Source organism: Macaca mulatta, chromosome 4 (assembly GCF_049350105.2).
Source record: "Macaca mulatta isolate MMU2019108-1 chromosome 4, T2T-MMU8v2.0, whole genome shotgun sequence".
NCBI lineage: Eukaryota > Metazoa > Chordata > Mammalia > Primates > Cercopithecidae > Macaca > Macaca mulatta.
Genome location: NC_133409.1, coordinates 138,451,630 through 138,477,441, shown reverse-complemented (window position 1 = coordinate 138,477,441; position 25,812 = coordinate 138,451,630). Strand labels below are relative to the sequence as shown.

General features: G+C 49.6%; 1 protein-coding gene across 2 annotated transcripts; it reads left to right on the top strand.

Moving 5' to 3' along the window:
• The first annotated feature begins 617 nt into the window (after positions 1–617).
• On the top strand, positions 618–25,811 carry RSPH9 (radial spoke head component 9). 2 transcript variants are annotated; one of them, XM_028847519.2, is made up of 5 exons: positions 618–907; positions 5,662–5,827; positions 9,866–9,950; positions 10,840–10,986; positions 25,589–25,811. In XM_028847519.2, exons 1-5 carry the CDS (start codon positions 681–683, stop codon positions 25,747–25,749), a joined length of 786 nt encoding a protein of 261 aa, XP_028703352.1. In that variant the 5' UTR covers positions 618–680; the 3' UTR covers positions 25,750–25,811. The 2 variants fall into 2 exon arrangements, with proteins under 2 accessions (XP_028703352.1, XP_028703351.1); XM_028847518.2 differs by having other exon boundaries at positions 9,821–9,950.
• The last annotated feature ends 1 nt before the right edge of the window (position 25,812 follows it).

Genomic DNA, 25,812 nt, shown 5'->3' with positions numbered 1-25,812 from the left:
AGTGGTAGTTGGTAGTTGATGAGAAAGGTGGTAGTTGATGAGATTGCCCCATTGCCTAGATTTTCATTTGTCACTTAGAATATTTCTATGGAAAGGGTAGATGAAGAAGACAGCTGGTGAAGATGGAAGAGAATGGATGGACCTCAATCTGTAAGACCTGGCTTGGGGTGGGGTGAGGGTGGAGGTAGTGGCGATGACAGAATCTTAATTAGAGCCAAGAGACATCTCAAATTATTTTCTTCACAGATCATTCTGAGGTCAAGAAGTGACATGACGGGTGAAATAGTACAGTTAGTGTCAGTGTTGGGGTTTTGTATTGTTTTCTTTCCAGACCCCAGGTGCATATACGGTGAAGACTGTCGACTATGTGAAAGGGCTCAGGGAGGGCCAAATATCTATGGAAAAAGGCTGGGTTAGGACCTCCAACCCCACACTGTAGCCTAACAGTAGGGGAAGCCATGCTGTGGCCGTGACAACTGAAGACATCCGTCCCAAACTCTGGAAAGGAAGAGGGAGGGGGCTGATGTTTGCCCAGGCCTCTGTGGGGAGGAGGGCTGGGCGGTAGGCGGTGGGGTGGGTGGAAACCAGCGTACTGCTAGGCGGAAGGGCGGAGCTTCAGGTCTCCATGGAGGCAGCTTCTCCTAGCAACTCTACGGGCGTTGAGCAGAGACGCTGGCCTGATGGACGCCGACAGCCTCCTGCTATCTCTGGAGCTGGCGTCCGGCAGTGGGCAGGGCCTCAGCCCGGACCGTCGGGCCTCGCTGCTCACGTCTCTTATGCTGGTTAAGCGCGACTACCGCTACGATCGGGTTCTCTTCTGGGGCCGCATCCTTGGCCTCGTCGCCGATTACTACATCGCGCAGGGCCTGAGTGAGGACCAGCTCGCACCGCGCAAGACGCTCTACAGGTGAGGAGGCCCCCGGGGCGGGGCCGCCGCCGGACCCCAGAGGGTGGCTACCTAGAGGCAGGGCGGGGTGGGCGGGTCGTAGCAATTGAAAGAGGCAGAGCCCATGGAGCCAAGGGAGATGTGGGCGGGATCTGAGATGAGTGGAATTGGGAAGGGCCTAGGGCCTGGTGGGGCGGGCCTGGGGACGGTCAAGAGGTGGTTGAGGGAAAAGGCAGGGTTGGGGAAGTCGCGGAATCTGAGGCTAGGGCGGAGCCTGAAGGGGCGGGGCAATGGACGGAGTAGGTCCCGGAGGGCGGGGCCCTGCGAGAGCGTGTTCTCTGCCTGAGGAGGCCAAGGGAAACTTAGATGCAGATTGGTTTATAAGAGAGGCAGGGCCAAGAACGCAGGTGAAGCAGTGGGAAGGTTTCTGGAAAATGCGGACCTGGAGAATAAACCAGGTTCCAACCAAGTGCTGGCTCAGTTTGGAGGAGGGTCAGACGCCCGAGGGAGTGGGTGGTGCTCTTTGATGGAGGTGTCTGCTCTGCAGCTGGAGGCGCTTTTGGAAGTAGAGAACGAATGCGGAATGGGGAGAGAGCTGGGGAAAATTCCCTGGTCACTACCATACTTCCTGGTCACTACCATACAGGACCATCCAGACTATTTATTTTTGTTTCGAGACAGAGTCTCGCTCTGTCACCCAGACTCGTTTGCAGTGTCGCCATCTTGGTTCACTGCCCCCTCCGCTTCCCGGGTTCAAGCGATTCTCCTGCCTCAGCCTCCCGAGTAGCTGGGATTACAGGCACGCGCCACTACACCCGGTTATTTATTTATTTATTCTTATTTTCGTAATTTTAGTAGAGACAGGGTTTCACTATGTTGGTTAGGCTGGTCTTGAACTCCTGGCCTCAAGTAATCCACCCACATTGGCCTCCCAAAGTGCTGGGATTACAGGCGTGAGCCACCACGCCCAGCCAGCCTCTTTTTGACTAAAGGGGAGCTTACTACCTTATAAAGCAGTCTATTCGGTCAGCCTGGGCAATATAGCAAGACCTCATCCATTAAAAAAAAAAAAAAAAAAAAAAAAAAGGCAGGGCGTGGTGGCTCACGCCTTTAATTCCAGCACTTTGGGAGGCTGAGGCGGGAGGATCACGAGGTCAGAAGACTGAGACCATCCTGGCTAACACAGTGAAACCCGTCTCTACTGAAAATACGAAAAATTAACCTAGTGTAGTAGCGGGCGCGTGTAGTCCCAGCTACTCGGGAGGCTGAGGCAGAATTGCTTGAACTCGCGAGGCGGAGGTTGCAATGAGCTGTCATCATGCCACTGCACTCCAGCCTGGGTGACAGAGCGAGACTCTGTCTCAAAAAAAAAAAAGAAAAGAAAACAATTTACAGGGCATGGTGGTGTGCACCTGTAGTCCCAGCTACTCAGTAAGCTGAGGTGGGAGGATTGAGCCCAAGAGTTCAAAGTTGCAGTTAGCTATGGATCACTATTGCGCTCCAGCCTGGGTGACAGAGAGAGACCCTGTCTCTAAATAAATAAATAGGCCAGCACGGCTTATTTATTTAGGGAACAGTTAGACAAACTTGTTGGCTGGGGAAGGCTCAGAGTGTTTGGGAGAACAGTAGTATGATGTTGTGTAGAACTGGTTCTAGAGGCAAAAGGATATGGAACTTTGTTTATAGAACATGGGGAGCTACTGAGGGGCTTGCAAGAAGAGCCTGCTCAGATCAGAGTGGGCAGAATGGCCTGAACGTGTGGTGAGCACTGTGGTTAGGAGTCCATTGTAGTGTCCGTATGAATGAGGCCTGAAAGGAAGACGTAGCCCAGGGAATGCAGAGGAGGGGATGGGTTGGAAAGATTTAAGTACTAGAATTGTCAGGACTTGTGAGGTTGAATAAGGATTGTTATAAAGAAGAGGTCAAGGCTGACCCCTCCTAGCTTAGGCAGCTGAGTAAATTAAGTACTAATACCACTCAGTAGGAGAGAATTCAGGGGCAGGACTAGGGAAGACATAGTGAATTTGGTGTGAGGTACCTGAGTTACAAGGTGTTAAGAAAGTATATTAAAGTACAGATGTGGAATACAGAAGAAAATGTTGAACTGAAGATAGAGATTTGGGATTCATTTCATTTTATTCTATGAGCATTTGCTAAGCACCTACTGTGTGCTGTCATGTGTGAGGCATTGATTTAGGCACCAGGAGCTCAGTGGTAAATGAAATCCTTGTCTTTATGGAGCTTACATTGTAGTGTGTGTTTAGGGGACAGGGAAGGAAAGATAGACAATAGCTAAACACACACATCTGTTACATATCAGATGATGTTAAAAGCTAAGGGGGATAGATAATACAGGATGGGCCAGGTGCAGTGGCTCGTGCCTGTAATCCCAGCACTTTGGGAGGCCGAGGCAGGCGGATTGCCTGAGGTCGGGAGTTTGAGATCAGCCTGACCAACATGGAGAAACCCTGTCTCCACTAAAAATACAAAATTAGTTGGGCGTGGTGTTGCAAGCCTGTAATCCCAGCTACTTGGGAGGTTGAGGCAGGAGAATCGCTTGAACCTGGGAGGCAGAGGTTGCAGTGAGCTGAGATTGCACCATTGCACTCCAGCCTGGGCAACAAGAGTGAAACTCCGTCACACATACACACACACACACACACACACACACACACAAAAAGCGAATACAGGATGGGGTACTATTTTAAATAGTTTGGTCAGGGATAGCCTCTTTGATAAGGTCACATTTGACAAGATACCTGAAGTGACTGAGAGAGTGAACTACTTAAATATCCGCGGGAAGAGAATTCTAGGCAAGTGCAAATGCCCTTGTGCTTAGTGTGTTTGTGGAACCCAAGGGAGACTAGTGTGGCTAGAGAAGAATGAGTGAGGGGAGTGTTGTAGGACACAAGATTCAGAGAGGTGAGGGGTAGGAAACAATCACGCAGGGCCTTGTGGGGCATTGTAAGACTTAGCTTAATGGGAAGCCACTGGAAGGTTCCACAGAGGAGTGACATGACGGCTTAGGTGTGAAGAGTTGGGTGGGGACTAGTCCAAAGGCGGAATAGATGTGGAGGCAGGAAGACTAGTTAGGAGTCTATGGTAATATCTAGACAGTAGGGAATGGTGGCTTGGGCCAGGGTGGGAGCTTTGGAAGTGGTTGGATTCTGGATACGGACTAGGTAGTAGCTGGGGCTCTGGAAGGCAGGTGGGTAAGACTGCAAAAAGAAAAGAAGGGTGAGAATAGGTCCCTGGAAATACTTAAGACCCTGGAGAAGGAGGAAGGAAGATGTCAGAGGAAATAGAACTGGATGGAGATGCATTTGTTGGCTGTTAGGTGTCATGGATGGCCTTCTCCCAAGCAGTTTCTTGAAGTGGTAGGGGCAGAAATCATGGCATAGTGGGCTGAAGAGTGAAAAGGATGGGGAGGAAAGGCCCCCACAGGGCAATTGTTGTTCTGAGATTATTGTTGAGAGTTGGGAAAGAGGGAGGGAAGGACAGGAACAGCATTTTCTAGAAGGACATGGATTTGGGGGGGCTGCTGTTTTAGTAGGCTGAGTAGTTTTTTTGTTTTGTTTTTGTTTTTGTTTTTTTGAGACAGAGTTTTGCTCTTGCTGCCCAGGCCAAATTGCAATGGCATGATCTCGGCTCACTGCAACCTCTGCCTCCTGGGTTTGAGCGATTCTCCTGCCTTGGCCTCCCGAATAGCTGGGATTACAGGCACCTGCCACCAGGCCTGGCTAATTTTTTTGTATTTTTAGTAGAGACAGGGTTTCACCATGTTGGCCAGGCTGGTCTTGAGTGATCTGCCCACTTCGGCCTCCCAAAGTACTGAGAGTACAAGCATGAGCCACCGTGCCTGGCCAGCTGAGCAGTTTTTATGTTGAGGGAGAACTGGTGGAGAGTGAAGGGCAGGAAGATGAGCAGAGGCCAGACTGGGGACCTAGGCCCAGGGTATATTTGAGAGGAGTGGGAAGGACCTCCTCTCCCAGCAGCAGGAAGTGAGAAAGAAGGGACTGGGTGGGCCTGGTGAGTGCTCCCAAAGGGCTCAAAGGAGAAGTCCTTGAGCATAGGCTAGGCATTTCTGAGAAATGGGATGAAATGGTTGTGCTGTTGACTCAGTAGGCAGGCTGAGCATGAATTTAGGGCCCACCAAAACATGGGTCCACACAACTGAGGAAAGTTCAGCTACCAGAAACTCATCTGGAATTTCATAGTCTAGATATCTAGGAAGAGGCTCATTTAATTTCAGCATACATGGAATGAATGAAATTGACTCTGCTTATCACATATGAGGGGTGTGCTCACCATTGGCACTTGGGGCTTCTTTTTTCTTTTTTTGAGACGGAGTCTCACTCTGTCACCCAGGCTGGGGAAATCTTGGTTCACTGCAACGTCTGCCTCCCTGGTTCAAGCGATTCTTCTGCCTCAGCCTCCTGAGTAGCTGGGACTACAGGCATGTGCCACCATGCCCCACTAATTTTTGTATTTTTAGAAGAGACGGGGTTTCACCATGTTGGCCAGGCTGGTCTTGAAGTCCTGACCTCAAGTGATCCGCTCACCTCAGCCTCCCAAAGTGCTGGGATTACAGGCATGAGTCACCATGCCCAGTCAGCACTTGGGGCTTCTGATGGTCTCATGACAGCATTGGGAGGAAAAGTGGCCATTTCAACAGCTTTTCCTGGCCCTAACCCACTAGAGAGAAGGGAAGGTAATAGGAATAGTGGGTGAGCAGGGGAGTTTGAATCCAGGAGTGATGTGAATATTGTTGGCAGCCTGAACTGCACAGAGTGGAGCCTCTTGCCCCCTGCCACAGAGGAGATGGTGGCACAGTCGTCTGTGGTGAAGGGCCGCTTCATGGGGGACCCATCATACGAATATGAACACACTGAGCTGCAGAAGGTGAATGAAGGTGACAAGGTCTTTGAAGAAGAAATAGTGGTGAGTGAAGAGGAGAGCAGGAGGAGGACCTAAAGGAGAGCCTGGGCTCATCCAGAACCCAGCCCAATAGAAATTATGGCAATAGGCCAGGTGCGGTGGCTCAAGCCTGTAATCCCAGCACTTTGAGAGGCCGAGGCGGGCGGATCACGAGGTCAGAAAATTGGGACCATCCTGGCTAACACAGTGAAAACCCCATCTCTACTAAAAATACAAAAAATTATCTGGGCGAGGTGGCGGGCGCCTGTAGTCCCAGCTACTCAGGAGGCTGAGGCAGGAGAATGGCGTGAACCCAGGAGGCGGAGCTTGCAGTGAGCAGAGATCCCGCCACTGCTCTCCAGCCTGGGCGACAGAGTGAGACTCTGTCTCAAAAAAAAAAAAAAAAAAAAAGAGAGAAAAAAAATTATGGCAACAAGTACCATCATTATCTCCTCTTTTTTTTTTTTTTTTTTTTTTTTTTGAGACAGGAAACTCATTGTGTTACCCAGGCTGGTCTCAAACTCCTGGGCTCAAATAATCCTTTTGCCTCAGCCTCCCAAGTAGCTAGGAGTGCAAGCATGAGCCACCATCCCCGGCGACTAATGTTATTATTATCTTTGTGCCACGTTGGTTATTGAGTACCTGGGTGTGCTAGGCAACGTGCTACTGTGCCTATATCATCTCGTTTCATCCTTAAAACCCTATGGAGTTGGTACATTACTTTCCAGGTGGTAGAGAAGAGGACATTCTCCTACCAGTTTAGAGAGAGAGGTTAAGTGATGTGCCCAAGGCCACACAGCTACCTCCTAAGCATCTGGATAAAGGCTGTGGGTAGGCTCTGGGGTGGGGACTGGGAAGAAGGGGTGCTCTGTGCTGTACTCTGGGGTCAGGGAATGTGCACAGGTTCTTATATTTTAGTATCAGTTTTCATTTCACAAAATAATAAATTCAAAGGTACAAAATTCAAAGTTCAAAATTCAAAGGTACAAAAAGGAATATAGTAAAGTTTCCTCCCATCTCTGTCCACTAGTCACACAGGTCCTCTATTTAGGGGACATTAACTATTTCTCCCTCCCTCCCTCCCTCCCTCCCTCCCTCCCTCCCTCCCTCCCTCCCTCCCTCCCTTCCTTCCTTCCTTCCTTCGTTTTTTGAGACGGAGTCTTGCTTTGTCGCTCAGGCTGGAGTGCATTGGCGCCATCTCAGCTCACTGCAACCTCCGCCTCCTGGGTTCAAGCAATTCTCCTGCTTCAGCCTCCCAAGTAGCTGGGATTACAGGTGCCTGACACCACAACCAGCTAATTTTTGTATTTTTAGTACAGACGGGGTTTTACCATGTTGGCCAGGCTGGGCTCGAACTCCCGACCTCAGGTTATCCAACCGCCTCAGGCTCCCAACGTGTTGTGATTACAGGCATGAGCCACTGCACCTGGTCTGATGTTAACTATTTTGCATGTGCATATGTGTGTACATATGTGTATGTGTGTGTCTAAATTTTTCTGCTCCAAGTAGAGTCTGGATCAGAAGCTTCACCATGTCCTAAGAGTTAGAAATGTAGGATCTTGGGCCTCAGCATCAGGTATCTGCCTTTAAAAAAAAATCCCCTGGGCATTGGCTGGGCACTGTGGCTCACACCTGTAATCCCAGCACTTTGGGAGGCCAAGGCGGGCAGATCACGAGGTCAGGAGATCGAGACCATCCTGGCTAACACGGTGAAACCCCGTCTCTACTAAAAATACAAAAAATTAGCCGGGCGTGGTGGCGGGCGCCTGTAGTCCCAGCTACTCGGGAGGATGAGGCAGGAGAATGGCGTGAACCCCGGAGGCGGAGCTTGCAGTAAACCTAGATCGCACCACTGCACTCCAGCCTGGGTGACAAAGCGAGACTCTGTCTCAGAAAAAAAAAAAAAAAAAAATCCCCTGGGCATTTGAATTCACATTAAATTTCCAGTTGCTGCTTCTGGAGACAGTTCATGCAAATATAAGCCTCAACAAACACCATACCTATACATATTCTCTTTTTACCTTAACAAAACTAAACAAAACAAAACATGGCAGTAAGTTATACACATGATTCTGAACCTTGCTTTTTTTCACCTAACAATATATTTTGGAGATCTTTCTATATCAGTGTCTTAAAGAGCCTTCCCATTCTTTTTTTTTTTGAGATGGAGTCTCGCTGTCACACCCAGGCTGGAGTGCAATGGCGCGATCTTGGCTCACCGCAGCCTCTGCCTCCCGGGTTCAAGTGATTCTCTTGCCTCAGTCTCCCAAGTAGCTGGGATTACAGGCACCTGGCACCTCACCTGGCTAATTTTGTATTTTTAGTAGAGATGGAGTTTCTACATGTTGATCAGGCTGGTCTCAAACTCCCGACCTCAGGTGATCTGCCCACCTCGGCCTCCCAAAGTGCTGGGATTACAGGTGTGAACCACCGCACCCAGCCATGAGCCTCAGTTTTATTATCATTTTTCTGTAAAATTGAGATAATTTTATTTGCTTTGCAGGCTTGTGTGGATTAAATAAGGTGACATATTTAAAGACCCTGGCCTCAGCACTTGTTAAAGCTTAGTTTCTACCTTTCTTTTGTAAACCATTCAGGTAGGCTGCCCATGGCAAATAGGTGGCTCCGTGACTCTCTGGGCCTCTGTTGACATGCATTCTCTGTCGAGCTCTTCCACAAAATCTCTATGAAATCCTTTTGTTCAGGGTTGCCCTAGATAGAAATTGTAACTAAATTTCATCTGTGTAAAAATGGTATGATATGGGGAAATGCTTGCAAAATAATGTTAAACTGAAGAGAAGGATATGAAACAATATAAACTGTGACTCTAATTTTGCTTTAAATATACGCATAGAGGGCTGGCCGCTGTGGCTCACCCTGTAATCCTAGCACTTTGAAGGCTGAGGCAGGCAGACTTCTTGAGCCCAGGAGTTGGAGATCAGCCTGGGCAACATGGTGAAACCCTGTCCCTACCAAAAATACAAAAATTGACCAGGCATAGTGGCTCACACCTGTAATCCCAGCAGTCTGGGAGGCCAAGGTGGGTGGATCGCCTGAGGTCAGGAGTTCAAGACCAGCCTGGCCAACATGGTGAAACTCTGTCTCTACTAAAAATACAAAAATTAGCTGGGTGCGGTGGTGCACTCCTGTAGTCCCAGCTACTCAGGAGGCTGAGGCAGGAGAATCACTTGAACCCAGGAGGTAGAGATTGCAGTGAGCTGAGATCACTGCACTGCACTCCATCCTGGGTGACAGAGCAAGACTCGGTCTCAAAAATAAATAAATAAATAATAATAAAAAACAGAAATTCGCCAGGTGTGGTGACATGTGCTTGTACTCCTAGCTACTCGGGAGGCTGAGGTGGGAGGATCATCTGAGCCTGGGAAGTTGACGCTGCAGTGAGCCATGATTGCGCCACTGCACTCCAGCCTAGGTGACAGAGTGAGACCCTGTCTCAAAACAAAAACAAAGACAAAACAACAACAACAACAACAAAACACAAAGAAAGTATACCAATATGTTATCAGTGATTATCTTTAGGAGGTAGGGTTACGAGTGGTTTTAATTCTCTTTGGTATGTCTTTCTGTATTGTCCAAATATTCTACAGTGAGCATGATTACTTTTATATTTTAAGAAGGCAAAATAAGCAACATTTAAATATGCTGATAGGATGGTATGCCTCTGGAAGAGTACACAAGAAACCTTCAATGATGGTTGTCCCCAGTGAGGGCAACTAGGGGCTCAGAGACAGGGGTGAGAGAAAGACTGATTTTTTTTTTTTTTGTAGTTTTGAATATCATACCACCTGTATGTATTACGAATTAAAAAATAAATAAAAAGAGAGGAAGAAAATCTTGATAGGAAGGAAGGTGAGGGCTTGCCCAGAGTGATCTGCGTGGCTCTGGTGTCCACTACACTGTGGTGGTGCAGGTGAGATGGCCATGCAGAGGGACCTTGTGCCAGGGGTGGATGGGCACAGTGCCCTGGCAGGGGGGGCTCCTCTCCTGTCTCCTCAGGTCCAAATCAAGGAAGAGACCCGCTTGGTGTCTGTCATTGACCAGATTGACAAGGCTGTGGCCATCATCCCCCGAGGCGCCCTCTTCAAGACACCTTTTGGACCCACCCATGTCAATCGGACCTTTGAAGGTAAGTTCTCTGGGGCCCTTCTCAAGGGCTGGGGGGTGTCTTTTCCCAAGCACAATAAAACATATGTCTGGGAGTCCAGTGGGGGTACTTACACACTTTATCAGAGAAGAAGTAGCTGTGACCTTATCACCTGGAAGGGTATGCCCAGTGACCTGGCACCAGTGGTCAGTATGGGCTCCCCAGTCAGTGGTCCCTGACTCTCTTCAGCCTGAGGAGTGGGAGAGCATGTAGTCCCTTGGTCCCAGGGCTTTACATGGGTCTGGGCCTTTTCCTATCTCCTTCCTCCTTGGACTTCCTTCCTTCCTTCCTTCCTTCCTTCCTTCCTTCCTTCCTTCCTTCCTTCCTTCCTTCCTTTCTTCCTTCCTTTCCCTTCTTTTCCTCCCTCCCTCCCTCCCTCCCTCCTTTTCTTTCTTTCTTGATGGAGTTTCGCTCTTGTCATCCAGGCTGGAGTGCAGTGGCACGATCTTGGCTCACTGCAACCCCTGCCTCCTGGGTTCAAGGGATTCTCCTGCCTCAGCCTCCCGAGTAGCTGGGATTACAGACACCCACTACCATGCCCGGCTAATTTTTGTATTTTTAGTAGAGACAGGGTTTTGCCATGTTGGCCGGGCTGTTCTCAAACTCCCGACCTCAGGTGATCTGCCTGCCTTGGCTTCCCAAAGTGCTGCGATTACAGGCATGAGCCATCGCGCCTGGCTGGACTCTGCTTATGGCAGGATCTGGTCCGAGTTTGGACTGAGGGAACGCTAATCCATTTCCTTCCTTCAGTTCTCTGTCAGTGGTTGACACGGTCTTTTGTAAGCCCTACCATGTGGTCCCGGTGCAGAGAGAAAGGGGGCCGGGGGGTTTTGGGCTAACCATCCTTTTCCTGCCTGCCACCTCTTTCTAGGACTGTCCTTGTCTGAGGCCAAGAAGCTCAGCTCCTACTTCCATTTCAGGGAGCCTGTTGAGCTAAAGAATAAGACCTTGCTTGAGAAGGCTGACCTGGACCCCTCCCTGGATTTCATGGACTCCTTGGAGCATGACATTCCCAAAGGTAATAGTCCATTACCTCGAGGCCATGGAATTTGTCCTCAGGCCACAGCAGCAGGCCATGCCACCTGCCATTTTTCTCTGAGACTGGAACCAAGGGCCTAGTGGGAATTGGTGGTTCACCATGGGTTTTTGAGGGTGGGGCTTCCCCAGGGCCCAGTTTATAGTACACACTGATGAATGTTCTTGAATTACAAAAGGTAGGATTGTTTTCCATATGTTTTCACAGAGAGGAGGTATCTCAGTGTCTCTTGATTTTTGTAGCAATCTTGAATGGAGGCAGGTTGGGAATCTTTTCCCAAATATCCCTGAAAATATTAGCCATACTTACATCTCAACTGTTACTTTTGGGAGTCTGGGATTTGGGGACTGGATATAATGCTTGGCACATAGCTGGTGCTGCTGACCCCATTTCCTTCCCTTGAGCATCTCCCGTAGAGAACAACATGTCCTCGGATGCTATAACCCAATTCAGGTGCCAGGTTCTAGGCCATTGGGGGCCAGGCCCAAGGCACAGACTCAGCGCCCCATTTCTTTCTCTTCCCTTGTTGGGTATTCCTGAGAATGAGAAGGATCTAATGATGATGACGGCAATGATAATGACAACAATAACAACTAACTCATGAAACATGACGCGCTTATTGTGTGCCAGGCACCGTACTCAGCTCTTGCCATGCCTTATCTCATTTTAATTTTCACAGCCAGCCTATTATTTTTATCCCCATTTTACAGATGAGGAAACAGGGGCTCAGAGAGTTAAACCCAAGGACACAGTAAGTGTTAAAGTGTTAGAACTCCACAGCTCTGGCATGAACTGGATTGTTAAGTAAACAACAGTTTAAATGACAATAGGAACTACAGGACAATAGTCACCCACACCTCTGGGGGAAACACTTCTGAAGAGCAGTGAACGGCCCAGCTGGGCGGTATCTCAGGATGGGGATGGCGACGCAAGGTCTGTGGAATCAGACAGGCTGGGTTTGAATCCTGAATTGGCCCCTTACTAGCTGTGTGACTTCATGCAAATCCCTCCATTTCCCAGTACCTCAGTTTTCTCATTTCTATAAAGGGGAGAATTGATATTTTCTACCTCACTGAGTTTTTATGAGAATTAAATGGACTACTCCTATACCACCCTGAACATGCCTAATCTCTTCTGATCTCGGAAACTAAGCAGGGTCCGGCCTGGTGAGCATTTGGATGCCAGAATTAAATGAGTAAATTCATGTACAAAATACTTATAACAGTGCCTAATGCACAGTAAGGACTCAAATGAAAATGAACACACCAGCTGAGCACGGTGGTCCCAGCACTTTGGGAGGCCAAGGTGGGCAGATCACTGGAGGTCAGGAGTTCGAGACCAGCCTGGCCAACATGGCAAAACCCCGTCTCTACTAAAAATAGAAAAATTAGCTGGGTGTGGTAGCGCGCACCTATATACCCAGCTACTTGGGAGGCTGAGGTAGGGAGAATTGCTTGAACCTGGGAGGCAGAGGTTGCAGTGAGCTGAGATTGTGCCACTGCACTCCAGCCTGGGCAACAGAGCAAAACTCTGTCTCAAAAAAAAAAAAAGAAAAATACCTCAGAGATATTGCAAGTTTGGTTCCTGACCACCACAATAAAGTGAATACTGCAGTAAAGTGAGTCACACATTTTTTGAAAAGTTGTGTTTATACTATACTATAGTTTGTTAAGTATGCAATAGCATTATGTCTAAAAATGTTAAAAACAATTAAAAATTCTTTATTTCATAACAATACTAATGATCACCTGACCCGTCAGTGAATTGTAGTCTTTTTGCTGGTGGAGGGTGTTGCCTTGATGTTGATGGTTGCTGACTGGTCAGGGTGGTGATTGCTGAAGTCTGGGGTGGCTATGGCAATTTTCTAAAACAAGACGACAACAAAGCTTGCTACATCAATGGACTCTTCCTTTCACAAAAGATTTATCTAGCATGCAGTACTGTTTGATAGCATTTTATCCACAGTAGAATTTCTTTCAGCATTGGAATTAATCCTTTCAAACCCTGCTACTACTTTATCAATTAAGTTTAGGTAATATTCTTTTTTTTTTTTTTGAGACGAAATCTCATTCTGTTGCCAGGCTGGAGTGCAGTGGCTCACTGCAACCTCCACCTCCCAGGTTCAAGCGATTCTCCTGCCTTAGCCTCCTGAGTAGCTGGGACTACAGGTGTGTGCCACCATGCCCAGCTAATTTTTTTTTGAGACAGAGTCTCGCTTTGTTGCCTCGGCTGGAGTTCAGTGGCACGGTCTCAGCTCACTGCAAGCTCTGCCTCCCAGGTTTATGCCATTTTCCCGCCTCAGCCTCCTGAGTAGCTGGGACTACAGGCGCCTGCCACCATGCCTGGCTAATTTTTGTTTTTGTATTTTTAGTAGACGGGGTTTCACCGTGTTAGCCAGGATGATCTCAATCTCCTGACCTTGTGATTTGCCCATCTCAACTTTCCAAAGTGCTGGGATTACAGGCGTGAGCCACCGTGCCCGGCCATGCCCAGCTAATTTTTGTATTTTTAGTAGAGATGGGGTTTCACCATGTTGGCCAGGATGGTCTCGATTTCTTGACCTTGTGATCTGCCTGCCTCGGCCTCCCAAAGTGCTGGGATTACAGGTGTAAGCCACCGAACCTGGCTTAGGTAATATTCTTAATCCTTTGATGTTCTCATTTCAACAATGTTCACAGCATCTTCACTAGGAGTGGGTTCCAGCTTAAGAAACCACTTTCTTTGCTCATCTGTAAGAAGCAACCCCTCATCCATTCAAGTAACCCATCATCCATTCATGAGGTTGCAGCAATTCAGTCATATCTTCAGGCTCCACTTCTGAATTCTAGTTCTTTTTCTACTTCCACCATGTCTGCAGTTACTTCCTCCACTGAAGTCTTTTTTTTTTGTTTTGAGATGGAGTCTCACTCTTGTAACCCAGCCTGGAGTGCAATGATCTCAGCTCATTGCCACTTCCGCCTTCTGGGTTCAAGAGATTATCCTGCCTCAGTTTACTGAATAGCTGGGATTACAAGCACCAGCCACTAAGCCCGGCTAATTTTTGTTTTTTGAGATGGAGTCTCGCTTTGTTGCCCAGGCTGGAGGGAAGTGGCATGATCTTGGCTCATTGCAAGCTCCACCTCCCGGATTTACGTCATTCTCCTGCCTCAGCCTCCTGAGTAGCTGGGACTACAGGCGCCCGCCATCACACCCGGCCAATTTTTTTGTATTTTTTTTAGTAGAGGTGGGGTTTCACTGTGTTAGCCACTGCACTCCACTGCACTCCAGCCTGGGTGACAGAGCACTTGTGCCACTGCACTCCAGCCTGGGTGACAGAGCGAGACTCTGTCTCAAAAAAAAAAAAAAAAAAAAAAAGTCCTAGATGGCATATTCTTCCAATAGAAGGCTGTTTCATCTCCATTAAAAATCTATGACTTGATCTCCTGACCTTGTGATCTGCCCGCCTTGGCCTCCCAAAGTGCTGGGATTACAGGCGTGAGCCACCGTGCCTGGCCCATGATAGGCTAATTTTTGTATTTCTACTTTTTACTTTTATTTTTATTTTTTTTATTATTATTTTTTGAAATGGAGTCTCACTCTGTCACCCAGGCTGGAGTGCAATGGTGCCATCTCAGCTCACTGCAACTTCTGCCTCCCAGGTTCAAGCAATTCTCCTGCCTCAGCCTCCTGAATAGCTGGAATTACAGGTGCCTGCCACCGTGCCTGGCTAATTTTTAAAATATTTTCAGTAGAGACAGGGTTTCACCAAGTTGTCCAGGCTGCTCTTGAACTCATGACCTCAGGTGATCTGCCCACCTTGGCCTCCCAAAGTGTTGGATTAAGGCATGAGCCACCGCGCCCAGCCTGGCCTGTTTTTTTTTTTTTTTTTTTTTTTGAGACAGAGTCTTGCTCTTTTGCCCAGGCTGGAATGCAGTGGTGTGATCTCAGCTCACTGCAACCCCTGCCACCTGGGTTCAAGTGATTTTCCTGCCTCAGCCTCCTAAACAGCTAGATTACAGTCATGCACCACAATGCCTGGCTATTTTTTGTATCTTCAGTAGAGATGAGTTCACCATGTTGGCCAGGCTGGTCTTGAACTCCTGACCTCAAGTGATCCACCCACCTCAGCCTTCCAAAATGTGGGGCTTACTGGTGTGAGGCACTGTGCTTGGCCCTCCACTGAAGTCTTGAACTTGTTAATATCATCCATGAGGGTTGGAATCAACTTCTCCCAAACTCCTGTTAATGTTGACATTTTGACCTCCTCCCATGAGTCATACATATTCTTATTTATTTATTTTTTGAGACAGAGTCTCACTGTGTCGCCCAGGCTGGAGTACAGTGGCATGATCTCAGCTCACTGCAACTTCCACCTCCCGGGTTCAAGTGATTTTTCTGCCTCAGTCTCCTGAGTAGCTGGGACTACAGGCGCCCATCACCACGCTCAGCTAATTTTTTGTATTTTTAGTAGAGACGGGGTTTTACTGTGTTAACCAGGATGGTTTCGATCTTCTGACCTCGTGATCTGCCAGTTTCAGCCTCCCAAAGTGCGGGGATTACAGGTGTGAACCACTGCACCTGGCCTAGTCATGAATATTCTTAATGTCATCTAAAGTGATGAATCTTTTCCAAAATGTTTTAAATTTACTTTGCCCAGATCCATCAGAGGAATCATTATCTATGGCAGTTATAGCTTTATGAAATGTCTTTTTAAAATAAGACTTGAAAGGTGAAGTCACTCCTGGATCCATGGATGCAGGATGGATGTCGTGTTAGCAGGCAGGAAAACGACTTTAATCTCATTGTACATCTCCATCAGAGCTCTTGGGTGACCAGGTGCATTGTCAATGAGCAGTAGTAATTTGAAAGGCATCCTTTTTTCTGAGCAGTAGGTCTCAAAAGTGGACTTAAAGTATTCAGTAAACCAGGCTGTGAACAGACATGCTATCATCCAGGGTTTGTTGGTCCATCTATAGAGCACAGGCAGAGCAGATTTAGTATAATTCTTAAGGGCCCTAGGATTTTCAAAATGGTAAATGAGCATTGGCTTCAACTTAAAGTCACCAGCTGTATGAGCCACTAAAAAGAGTCAGCCTGTTCTCTGAAGCTTTAAAGCCAGGTATTGACTTCTCTTTAGCTATGAAAGTCCTAGATGTTAGGCCGGGTAGGTGGTTCACGCCTGTCATCTCAACACTTTGGGAGGCCAAGGTGGGCGGATCACCTGAGGTCAGGAGTTCGAGAGCAGCCTGGCCAACATGGTGAAACCCCATCTCTACTAAAAATACAAAAATTAGCCAGGCATGGTGGCCTGCACCTGTAATCCCAGCTATTCGGGAGGCTGAGGCAGGAGAATTGTTTGCACCCGGGAGGCAGAGGTTGCAGTGAGCCAAGATTGTGCCACTGTACTCCTGGGTGACAGAGCGAGACTCTGTCTCAAAAAAAAAAAAAAAAAAAAAAAAAAAAGAAAAGGTCCTAGATGGCATATTCTTCCAATAGAAGGCTGTTTCATCTCCATTAAAAATCTATGTTTATTGTAGCCAGCTTAATCAGTGATCTTAGCTAAGTTTTCTGGTTAACTTGCTGCAGCTTCTACATTAGCACTTGCCACTCCACTTTGTACTTTTATGTGATAGGGACAGCTTCTTGCCTTAAATCTCATGAACTAACATTGATTGATTGATCGATTGATTGATTGAGACAGAGTCTCACTCTGTTGCACAAGCTGGAGTGCAACAGCGTGATCATGCTTCACTGTAGCCTCGACTTCCCAGGCTCAAGTGATCTTCCCACCTCAGCCTCCTGAGTAGTTGGGACTACAGGTGTGTGCCACTATGCCTGACTTATTTCTTGTAGAGACAGGGTCTCCCTATGTTGCCCAGACTGGCCCCAACCCCTTGGCTCAAGCCATCCTCCTGCCTCAGTCTCCCAAAGTGCTAGGATTACAGGCATGAGCAACCATGCCCAGTCAATGAACTAACCTTTGTTAGCTTCTAACATTTCTTCTGTAGCTTCCTCACCTCTCAGCCTTTATAGAATTGAAGAGAGTTAGGGCCTTGCTCCGGATTAGGCTTTGGCTTAAGAGAAGGTTGTGGCTGGTTTGATTTCCTATCTAGACCACTCAAACTTTCTACATATCAGCAAGAAGGCTGTTTCACTTTCTTATCATTTTTATGTTCACTGGAGTTGCACTTTTAATTCCCTTCAAGGACTTTTATTTGTATTCACAGCTTAGCTGTTTGGTATAAGAGGCCTATCTTTCAGCCTATCTCAATTTTTTTTTTATTTTTGGTTTTAGAGATAGGGTCTTGCTTCATCACCCAGGCTGGAGTGCAGTGGCGTGATCATAACTCACTGTAACCTCGAACTCCTGGGCTCAAGTGATCCTCCTGCTTCAACCTCTTGAGGAGTGCAACAGCACACACAATAGGTGTGTGCACCATACCTGGCAATTTTTTTTTTTTTTTTGTAGAAATGGAGTCTTGCTGTGTTGCCCAGGCTGGTCTCGAACTCCTGCACTCAAACAGTACTCCTGTCTCAGCCTCCTAAAGTGCTGGGATTACAGGCATGAGCCACCATGCCTGGCTCTATCTCAGCTTTTGACATGCCTTCCTTACTAAACTTAGTCATTTCTAGCTTTTGATTTAAAGTGAGAGGCGTGGGATTCTTCCTTTCACCTAACACTTAGAGTCTACTGTAGAGTTATTTTATTTTTTATTTTTTTTGAGACAGAGTCTCACTCTGTTGCCCAGGCTGGAGTGCAATGGCACAATCTCAGCTCACTGCATCCTCCACCTCCCATGTTCAAGTGATTCTTCTGCCTCAGCCTCCTGAGTAGCTGGGATTACAGGCATGTGCCACCATGCCTGGCTAATTTTTGTATTTTTAGTAGAGACAGGGTTTCACCATGTTGGCCAGGCTGGTCTCGAACTCCTGACCTCAGGTGATCCACCTCCCTCAGCCTCCCAGAGTGCTGGGATTACAGGCATGAACCAACGCATCCAGCCTCTGTAGAGTTATTAATTGGCCTAATTTAACGATTGTTGTGTCTCAGGGAATAGGGCGGCCTGAGAGGGAGAGGGCTGGGAGAAGTCAGAAGACACATATTTATCAATTAGGTTTGCCATCTTAAATGGATGTAGTTCGTGGTGCCCCAAAACAATACAATAGTAACATCAAAGATCACTGATCACAGAACACTGTAACAAATATAATAATAAAAAAAAGGGCTGAGTGCGGTGGCTCATGCCTGTAATTCCAGCACTTTGGGAGACCGAGGCAGCAGATCACTAGAGGCCAAAAGTTCGAGACCAGTCTGGCCAACATAGTGAAACCCCATTTATACTAAAAATATAAAAATTAGCCAGGTGTAGTGTGCACACCTGTAGTCCCAGCTACTCAGGAGGCTGAGACATGAGAATCACTTGAACCTGGGAGGCAGAGGTTGCAGTGAGCCGAGATCACGCCACTGCACTCCAGCCTTGGTGACAGCGAGACTCTGTCTCAGACAAAAAAAAAAAAAATTGAAAAGTTGTGAAAACTACCAAAATGTTACACAGATACAAAGTGAGCACATGCTGTTGGAAAAATGGCACTGATATACTGCTTTACCTGGCTACAGACCTTCAGTTTATAAAAACTGCAGTGTTTGTGGCCGGGCGTGGTGGCTCAAGCCTGTAATCCCAGCACTTTGGGAGGCCGAGACGGGCGGATCACAAGGTCAGGAGATTGAGACCATCCTGGCTAACCCGGTGAAACCCCGTCTCTACTAAAAAATACAAAAAAAAAAACTAGCCAGGCGAGGTGGCCGGCGCCTGTAGTCCCAGCTACTCGGGAGGCTGAGGCAGGAGAATGGCGTGAACCCGGGAGGCGGAGCTTGCAGTGAGCTGAGATCCGGCCACTGCACTCCAGCCTGGGCAACAGAGCGAGACTCTGTCTCAAAAACAAAAACAAAAACAAAAACAAAAAACTGCAGTGTTTGTGAAGACCCATATATCAAAGTGAGCCTGTGATTATTTTTTTTATTATTATTATTATTATTTTGAAACGGAGTTTATTTGAGACGGAGTTTCTCGCCCAGGCTGGAGCACAGTGGCACGATCTCGGCTCACTGCAACATCTGCCTCCCAGGTTCAAGCGATTCTAGTGTCTCAGCCTCCTGAGTAGCTGGGACTACAGGTGTGAGCCACCGCACCCGGACTTATTAATTTTTTTAGTGGTAGCAAGTCCTCAGAGATGAGTTGGGGCAGGCCTAGGACAGCCTAGAAGACCAAGGCCGTAGAAGCTGCTGGTGGCTTGTGAGCAGGTCTGTGACAATAAGGCAGTGGTGCACAGGTGGCTCTAGACAGGGCAGGGCAAGCCAGGGATCATGAGGCCATCTCAGGGCTACTGCAGTGCCCCAGGGGCCAGGCAATGGTTCTGAGTGGGTAGGAGCTGCCATCAAGGAGTGGCAATTTGGGCTTCCATCATACAGGAACATCTGAGTCAAGGTACTCTGGGCAGGGCCAGTGCTGTAGTGACAGATAGGAGGGTCTCCTGGACAAGTAGGGGGATATGAAGAAGCTCTATAGGGGTTGGGGCATTTCTTGCCCATCAGACACACTTCTCAGACACCCGTCATCTCCTCTGTCTCTGCTCCCAGACTTGCCAGGAGCCTGAGGGGGCTGTACGTCCCTCGTTGACAAAGGGAGCCTGGAACAGAGTGGTGATGGAAACTCAGAGCCAGGGGCTGAGGGGTGGGCCTACAGAAGTCCTCTTCATTCCCCTAATCAGAGGATAGCAGCCCTGTCCCCTGATTCAGGGTGTGTCTGGGAAGCCCTTTGCAGCTTTCTTACCTGCAGCTGGATGCTCCAGAATCAGAAGATGAGGCTCTCCTTTGTGCTGGGTGAGAGGGGCTGGTGTAGTAGCGCTGCCTTGCCCATGGAGCCTCGTCCACTATGCGTTGAGAGGGGTGAAGAGGGTGATAGAGCTTCTGCAGCCAAGACCAAAGTCAGCTAGATGGGGTGGGGCCCAGCAAAGTCTTCCTAAGGGAACACCATCAGCCCTATCTGCCCTCTGCTGTCTCAGGTAAGGTGGACCCTGGAGGCAGCTGTCTTGCAACAGGAGAAGTAAAATGTGAGACTTTGGAGTCTTCCTAAAGGTTGCAGGGATTGGGGCTGGGCAAGGTGGCCCATGCCTGTAATTCCAGTGCTTTGGGAGGTCAAGGTGACAGAATCGCTTGAGCTCAGGAGTTTCATGTTACTTGTGATTGGTCACCATTGCACTCCAGCCTGGTGAGCCACTCTGATGTGTCCAGTTGGCAAGTGAATTCATCAGGCCTATGGGAGGTATGGGATCTGGGCCTGGCAGGTGGGTGAGTTGCAGTTACCCAAGGCCCTAGGCATCCTGCCCTGATGTTATAACCTCAGGGCTGCAGGATCAGCTGCTGGCTCCACTTCCCAGTCCACCCCACCATGTTGCTTTATGAGCTGGAAACTTGGAAGCTGAGGACTCCTGGCATTTCCTGTGCACATGGGTCTCAGGGGAGGGATGCTCCTGGCCTTACCTTGGGAAACCTCCCCATAACCTTCAGGTCCCGCCTCCCAGAGCCACTACTACCAGAAGGCCTCCAGGAAGTTAGGCGCAGTTTTTTTTTTTTTTTTTAATTTGACATGGTCTTGCTCTTTTGCCCTGACTGGAATGCAGTGGCCAGTGGGACAATCTTGGCTCACTGCAATCTCCACCTCCCAGGCTCAAGTGATCCTCCTACCTCAGCCTCCCGAGTAGCTGGGACTACAAGTGTGGACCACTATGCCTGGCTAGTTTTTGTATTTTTTGTAGAGTTGAGGTTTCACCATGTTGCCCAGGCTGGTCTTGAACAACTCAGCTCAAGAGATCCACCCACCTCAGCCTCCCAAAGGGCTGGGATTACAGGTGTAAGCCTGTAAAAACCATGCCCAGCCTAGGCCCACCTTTTTCTCATGATGGTTTGATGAGGGTCATGGCAATGGAGTGGAAGTGTGGATGGTCACAGGAGAACAGACAGCTGATTTTCCTCCCTAGTCCCCTTCCTTATCAGCTAGGAAAAGAGCAGTCTGAGCTGCTTGGAGGCTCCCCTGCCAGGCAGGCAGCAGCTGGGCTGGGCTGCTAATTGGGGCCAAAACCCCAAGGAGGAGTTCCCTGGGACACCAGAACTGGCTGGAGGGATGGGATTTGGCAACTGTTTTCTGGCCAGTTAGGATAACTGTTTCCTTTCAGGGTCTGAGGCAGTTGTTCAGGGTGACTTCATGTGGCTTCTGAGCAGGTGTGGTTTAGGTTGGCCCTGTTCCTGGGACCCCTGCTCTGTGTCCATGAGGTAGGCCAATGACTCGACATCTTGTCCCTTGGCCAAAGTGACAAGAGACACCTTGGCCGAAGAGAGGAGCGGGAGAGCTGTTGTCCTCATGAGTTGTCATGCCGTGTCCAGGGATCTGCAAAGTTCCATGGGAGTGGGTAGCCGGTTCTGGGGTGGCATGACCGTCCTCCTGCTGGATCCAGGGTAATGACTAAGAGTTCTCTGACCTTGGGCTGCAGCCAGGTGGCACAGATGCAGCTGTGAGTCAGGAGGCTATATATATATATATATATTTGAGACAGAGTCTCGCTGCCACCTCGGCTCACTACAACCTCTGCCTCCTGGGTTCAAGCAGTTCTCCTGCCTCAGCCTCCCAAGTAGCTGGGATTACAGGTGCATGCCACCATGCCTAATTTTTGTATTTTTAGCAGAGATGAGGTTTCACCATGTTGGCCAGGCTGCTCTCGAACTCCTGATCTCAGGTGATCTGCCCACTTCAGCCTCCCCAAGTGCTGGGATTACAGGCGTGAGCCACCATGCCAGTCAGGAGCCTAGATTCCTAGGCAGTATCTTGCCATTCAGTGCTCCCTGAACATCCACTATATCAGCAAATAGCCACGGAGCAGCTACAACAGGCACCTGTGATGCCCTTGGAATAAGAAAGACACCTCCCTTGCTTCAGAGGTTTGGGAAGATCAAATGAAACAGAGGATAGGAAAGGGAAATGTAAACTAGAAGGTGCCTTGCAAGAATCGGTATCCTGGGAGGTAAAAGGGGAGGGCTGGAGGGCACTGCTCCTCTCCTTGCTCCACTCTGGGCTGGTGCAGAGGCCTCAGAATTTCCAGGTGCAGACAGACTGGGGCTCCTTCCCAAGCAATTTCTCAGCAGCAATGCTCAGTTCAGGCAGCAGAGGGCAGCAATGGACCTGCCACCCTGGAAAGCAGCCTTTGAAAGCTGCTGCTGGTGGTTGTAGAGGACCGGGAAGGGGGCGAGGGAGGCAAGCATAGGGGGCAGAGGGTGGCGGAGCACATGGTGCCCAGGGTCAGCCTTCCTTTCGGGATGTGTGCAGGTGGCTCTTCCTGCCCCAGTTCCTTGGAAGCCTGGCTGACAAGTGTTCAGCCTACTGGGCCACGCAGCCTGATTGCTACTCATCGATTTGATAGGGGTCTGGCAACCAGGGGTTTCTCCTTCCTCCTCTGTCCTCAGGCGTCTAGGTGGTATATGATTCTTATGGCCCTTGCAGGGGGTGGGGGTGCTTCTCCCACTGGGAACTCATGGCCATTTATTTTTTTGTGTGACGAAAATTTTGTTGGTGCTCATCTGAGAGGATTTAGGCCATCTGTTGCCCCCGGACAGCCCTGGTCCCCAGCCTGGCCTACTCTCCGTCGATCTTAATCCCAGAGCTGCCTTTCTTCCAGGATGGCAGGAGAATGTAATTAAAGTATGCCCCAGCATGAGGTTTCCATACTAGCAAGGTGGGTGAGACCCTGAGGGCCCAGGAAACCCAGGAGGCCCCCCTCCTGACTTACCAACCTGTACCCATCACATCCTCAAAACACAGCTTCTGGAGAAGAGTGGCTGCTAGGGGGCAGGAGGGATTGGGGAGAAAAGGGAGAGCGGGGGCTGTGAACCTGTAGCACCAAGTCTGCAGGGGGCTTTTCCCTGAGTCCTGGAGGCGGCGACAGCAGCTGGCTGGGCTCAGCCTGTTCAGCAGTTGCAGTAAGAAAGTGGGTGAAGGTGACAGCAAGTGCTTGGCTCTTCAGGTAGATGCTACGTGACTCCTGGCACGTTGAGTCTGTGTGTTTCCCGGGCGACCAGCTGAGCCAGGGACTAGGAGAGGACAGGAGTGTGACAGGAATGCGAGGGAGGGAGGCAGTGCTGTTTCTGACTGGCCCCACATGCCGCTACCGTATTCCACCAGCACCCTCCCGCCTGCGCAGCATTGCCCCCTGCCAGGCGGGGGCACTGTATTTCCCTAGCTGCCCTGCCAGTTTCTCCTTGCTCTCTGGGTAGGAGTCCCTGCTGATAGGCCTAGGCCACTCTGTCCAAGAACACTGCCCCCCGCCCCCCACATTATATACTGGTGGCAAGAGGTGGCCAAAGCCTAGGCAGGCAGGCTGGTGTGAGGGCAGGGCAGGACCAAGCCCTTGCCCAGGCATGCTAAGGTGCTGGCAGCAATGAACTGAGAAGGGTCTAGGTTAGAGGACTCCAGGATCCCATTTTCTCCAGGGCAGCACCTGGCCCAGGCAGGCTGCAAGCTGCCCTCCCTCGGTAGGCAGATACAGATGAGGCAGTCTGGTCTTTCTTAGTTCAAGGGGCTGAGGGACTGTGTCCTATGGAGTCTGAACCCTGATGATACTCTAGGCTGGTGGGGTGATCAAGGGAGGGAATGGGATCTTCCTGGGTCTGTGCTTCTTGTCCAAGGCTGAAGCAGTGGAGTAGGAACACTTTGTCCTGTTGGACCCCCCACCCTCATCAACCCTAAGCAATCTCTTTTCTGGAGATGCATGACCAGGAAAGTACCAGGCTAGGGACTATCAAACTCTGAGGGCAGATCTGAGAGGCAGAGGACCCCAAACACCCAGAGAAAACTTTTAAGAGTCAGAGGAAATACTCCTTCTCGGGGCAGTGTTCCAGCCGGAGCCCGGCTAACACAGGGACACTCTACTTTCTTCTTGATGTTGTCCAGCAGGTACTGTGTGGAGCTGACAAGTCCACACTGTGAATCTGACTTCAACCTTTGCATGAGTGATGGCACTTGGTGCTGGCCACTGCACAGTGCTAAAGTAAGCTTTGTGACTGGCTTCTCCCTGAGCAGGACCAGGGACAGCCAAACTATATACTCCCAGAAAACTCTGGTTTTGACCTGGGCAGGCGGCTGTACCCTGAGTAGGGGTGAGCTGCCATGAGGGTCAGGGGTTCCTGGCAATCAGGTTTCTTGGATGCAGGGTGGCCCCCAGTGGGTGGGGACTGAGTTGTGAGGCTGCAGGGTGTGGAGTGACTAGGGTGGACCATGGTTGGAGGTGGCCTGTGGGAAGCTGGGGCAGCAGGAGCCAAGCAGCCGGGCTGAGCTGGCAGCTGATGAAGGCCGAAGAGCAGCTCTCAGTGCATGGCTGGCTGGTCCAACACCAAAACTTTCAAAGCATTTGCCTTTCTGGCAGGGCCTGGAGCAGGGCTGTGGCTGGGCCGGGAGAGGCCTCAGTGCGCAGGGGAATAGAAGCCCCAGATCTGCATCCAGAGGCGATTTTCCCAGGCTCCTTCCTCCCACACTGTGGCTCCCTCCCTGGGTTCTGGAGCTGAATCAGGCCCTTCCAGCCAAGTCCTCATGGCTGCACGACTCAGCCCTGAGCTGGGCTGCTCCTGTGTGGGGAGGCAAAAACCAGGGCAGAACCTAGGACAAAGGCTCACTAGGGGCAGCCCAAGTCCCCTCCCACCAAGGATGGCTCCCAGTCTACCAGCTGTCAGAAAGGGCCACTGAGCTAGGAGGACTGAACTGCCCAAACTTCTATTTGAGCCTTCCTTTCCTGGTCTGGTCTAATCCAACTCAGGAGAGGCTTCAGGAAATGGGGAAGACAGAGCAAAACGGCAAGTAGGGGCAAACCACACTAGAACTGGTGACTGTACTGGGTAGTGTGGGAGGAGTCGGTGTCTCTCCCTTGGCCCAGCCCAACTCCCCTCTGCCTGTGGATTCAGCCTCCTCCGCAACTCAACCTTTAGCTAGACCTGCTGACAGGAACAAAACAGACTGGTTTGAGTTTCACCTCTTTTCATTTCCTTTGCCCTCCCCCTGAAAGTTGTTTTAATGAGCAGTGAGATGGCTAAAAGGGCTGGGTGTGGTGGCTCACATCTGTAATCCCAGCACTTTGGGAGGCCAAGGTGGGAGGATCGCCTAAGCCCAGGAGTTTGAGACCAGCCTGGGCAATACAGTGAGGCCCCATCTCTACAAAAAACCAAAAAAGTTAGCTGGGTATGGTGGTGCGTGCCCATGGTCCCAGCTGCTCTGGAGGCTAAGGTGGGAGGATTGCTTGAGCCCAGGAGTCAAGGCTGAGGTTGAGTTGTGGTTGCACCACCGCACTCCAGCCTGGGCGACAGAGTGAGACCATGTCTCTTAAAACGAAAATAATAATGGCTAAAAGGCAATCAGGGAGTAAAGCACCTGGAGAATTAAATGGTCTTTCTCCAGTGGAACCTTAGCACCTGGGCTTGGCTGCCCAAGGAGCCAGGGGCCACAGCACGAAGGGCAGAGCTCCGGCTCCAGCAGCACCCAGGCCTCACCTCCTGCCTGTCTCCTCTCAGGGTCCTGGAGTATCCAGATGGAGAGGGGCAATGCCCTGGTGGTGCTGCGCAGCCTGCTCTGGCCAGGCCTCACCTTCTACCATGCTCCCCGCACCAAGCACTATGGCTACATCTACGTGGGCACTGGTGAGAAGAACATGGACTTGCCTTTCATGCTATAGAATGGAAGCCAGCCTGGATTTTTAACAACAGTCTAAACATGATTTTCTTAAGCTTCAGTGAAC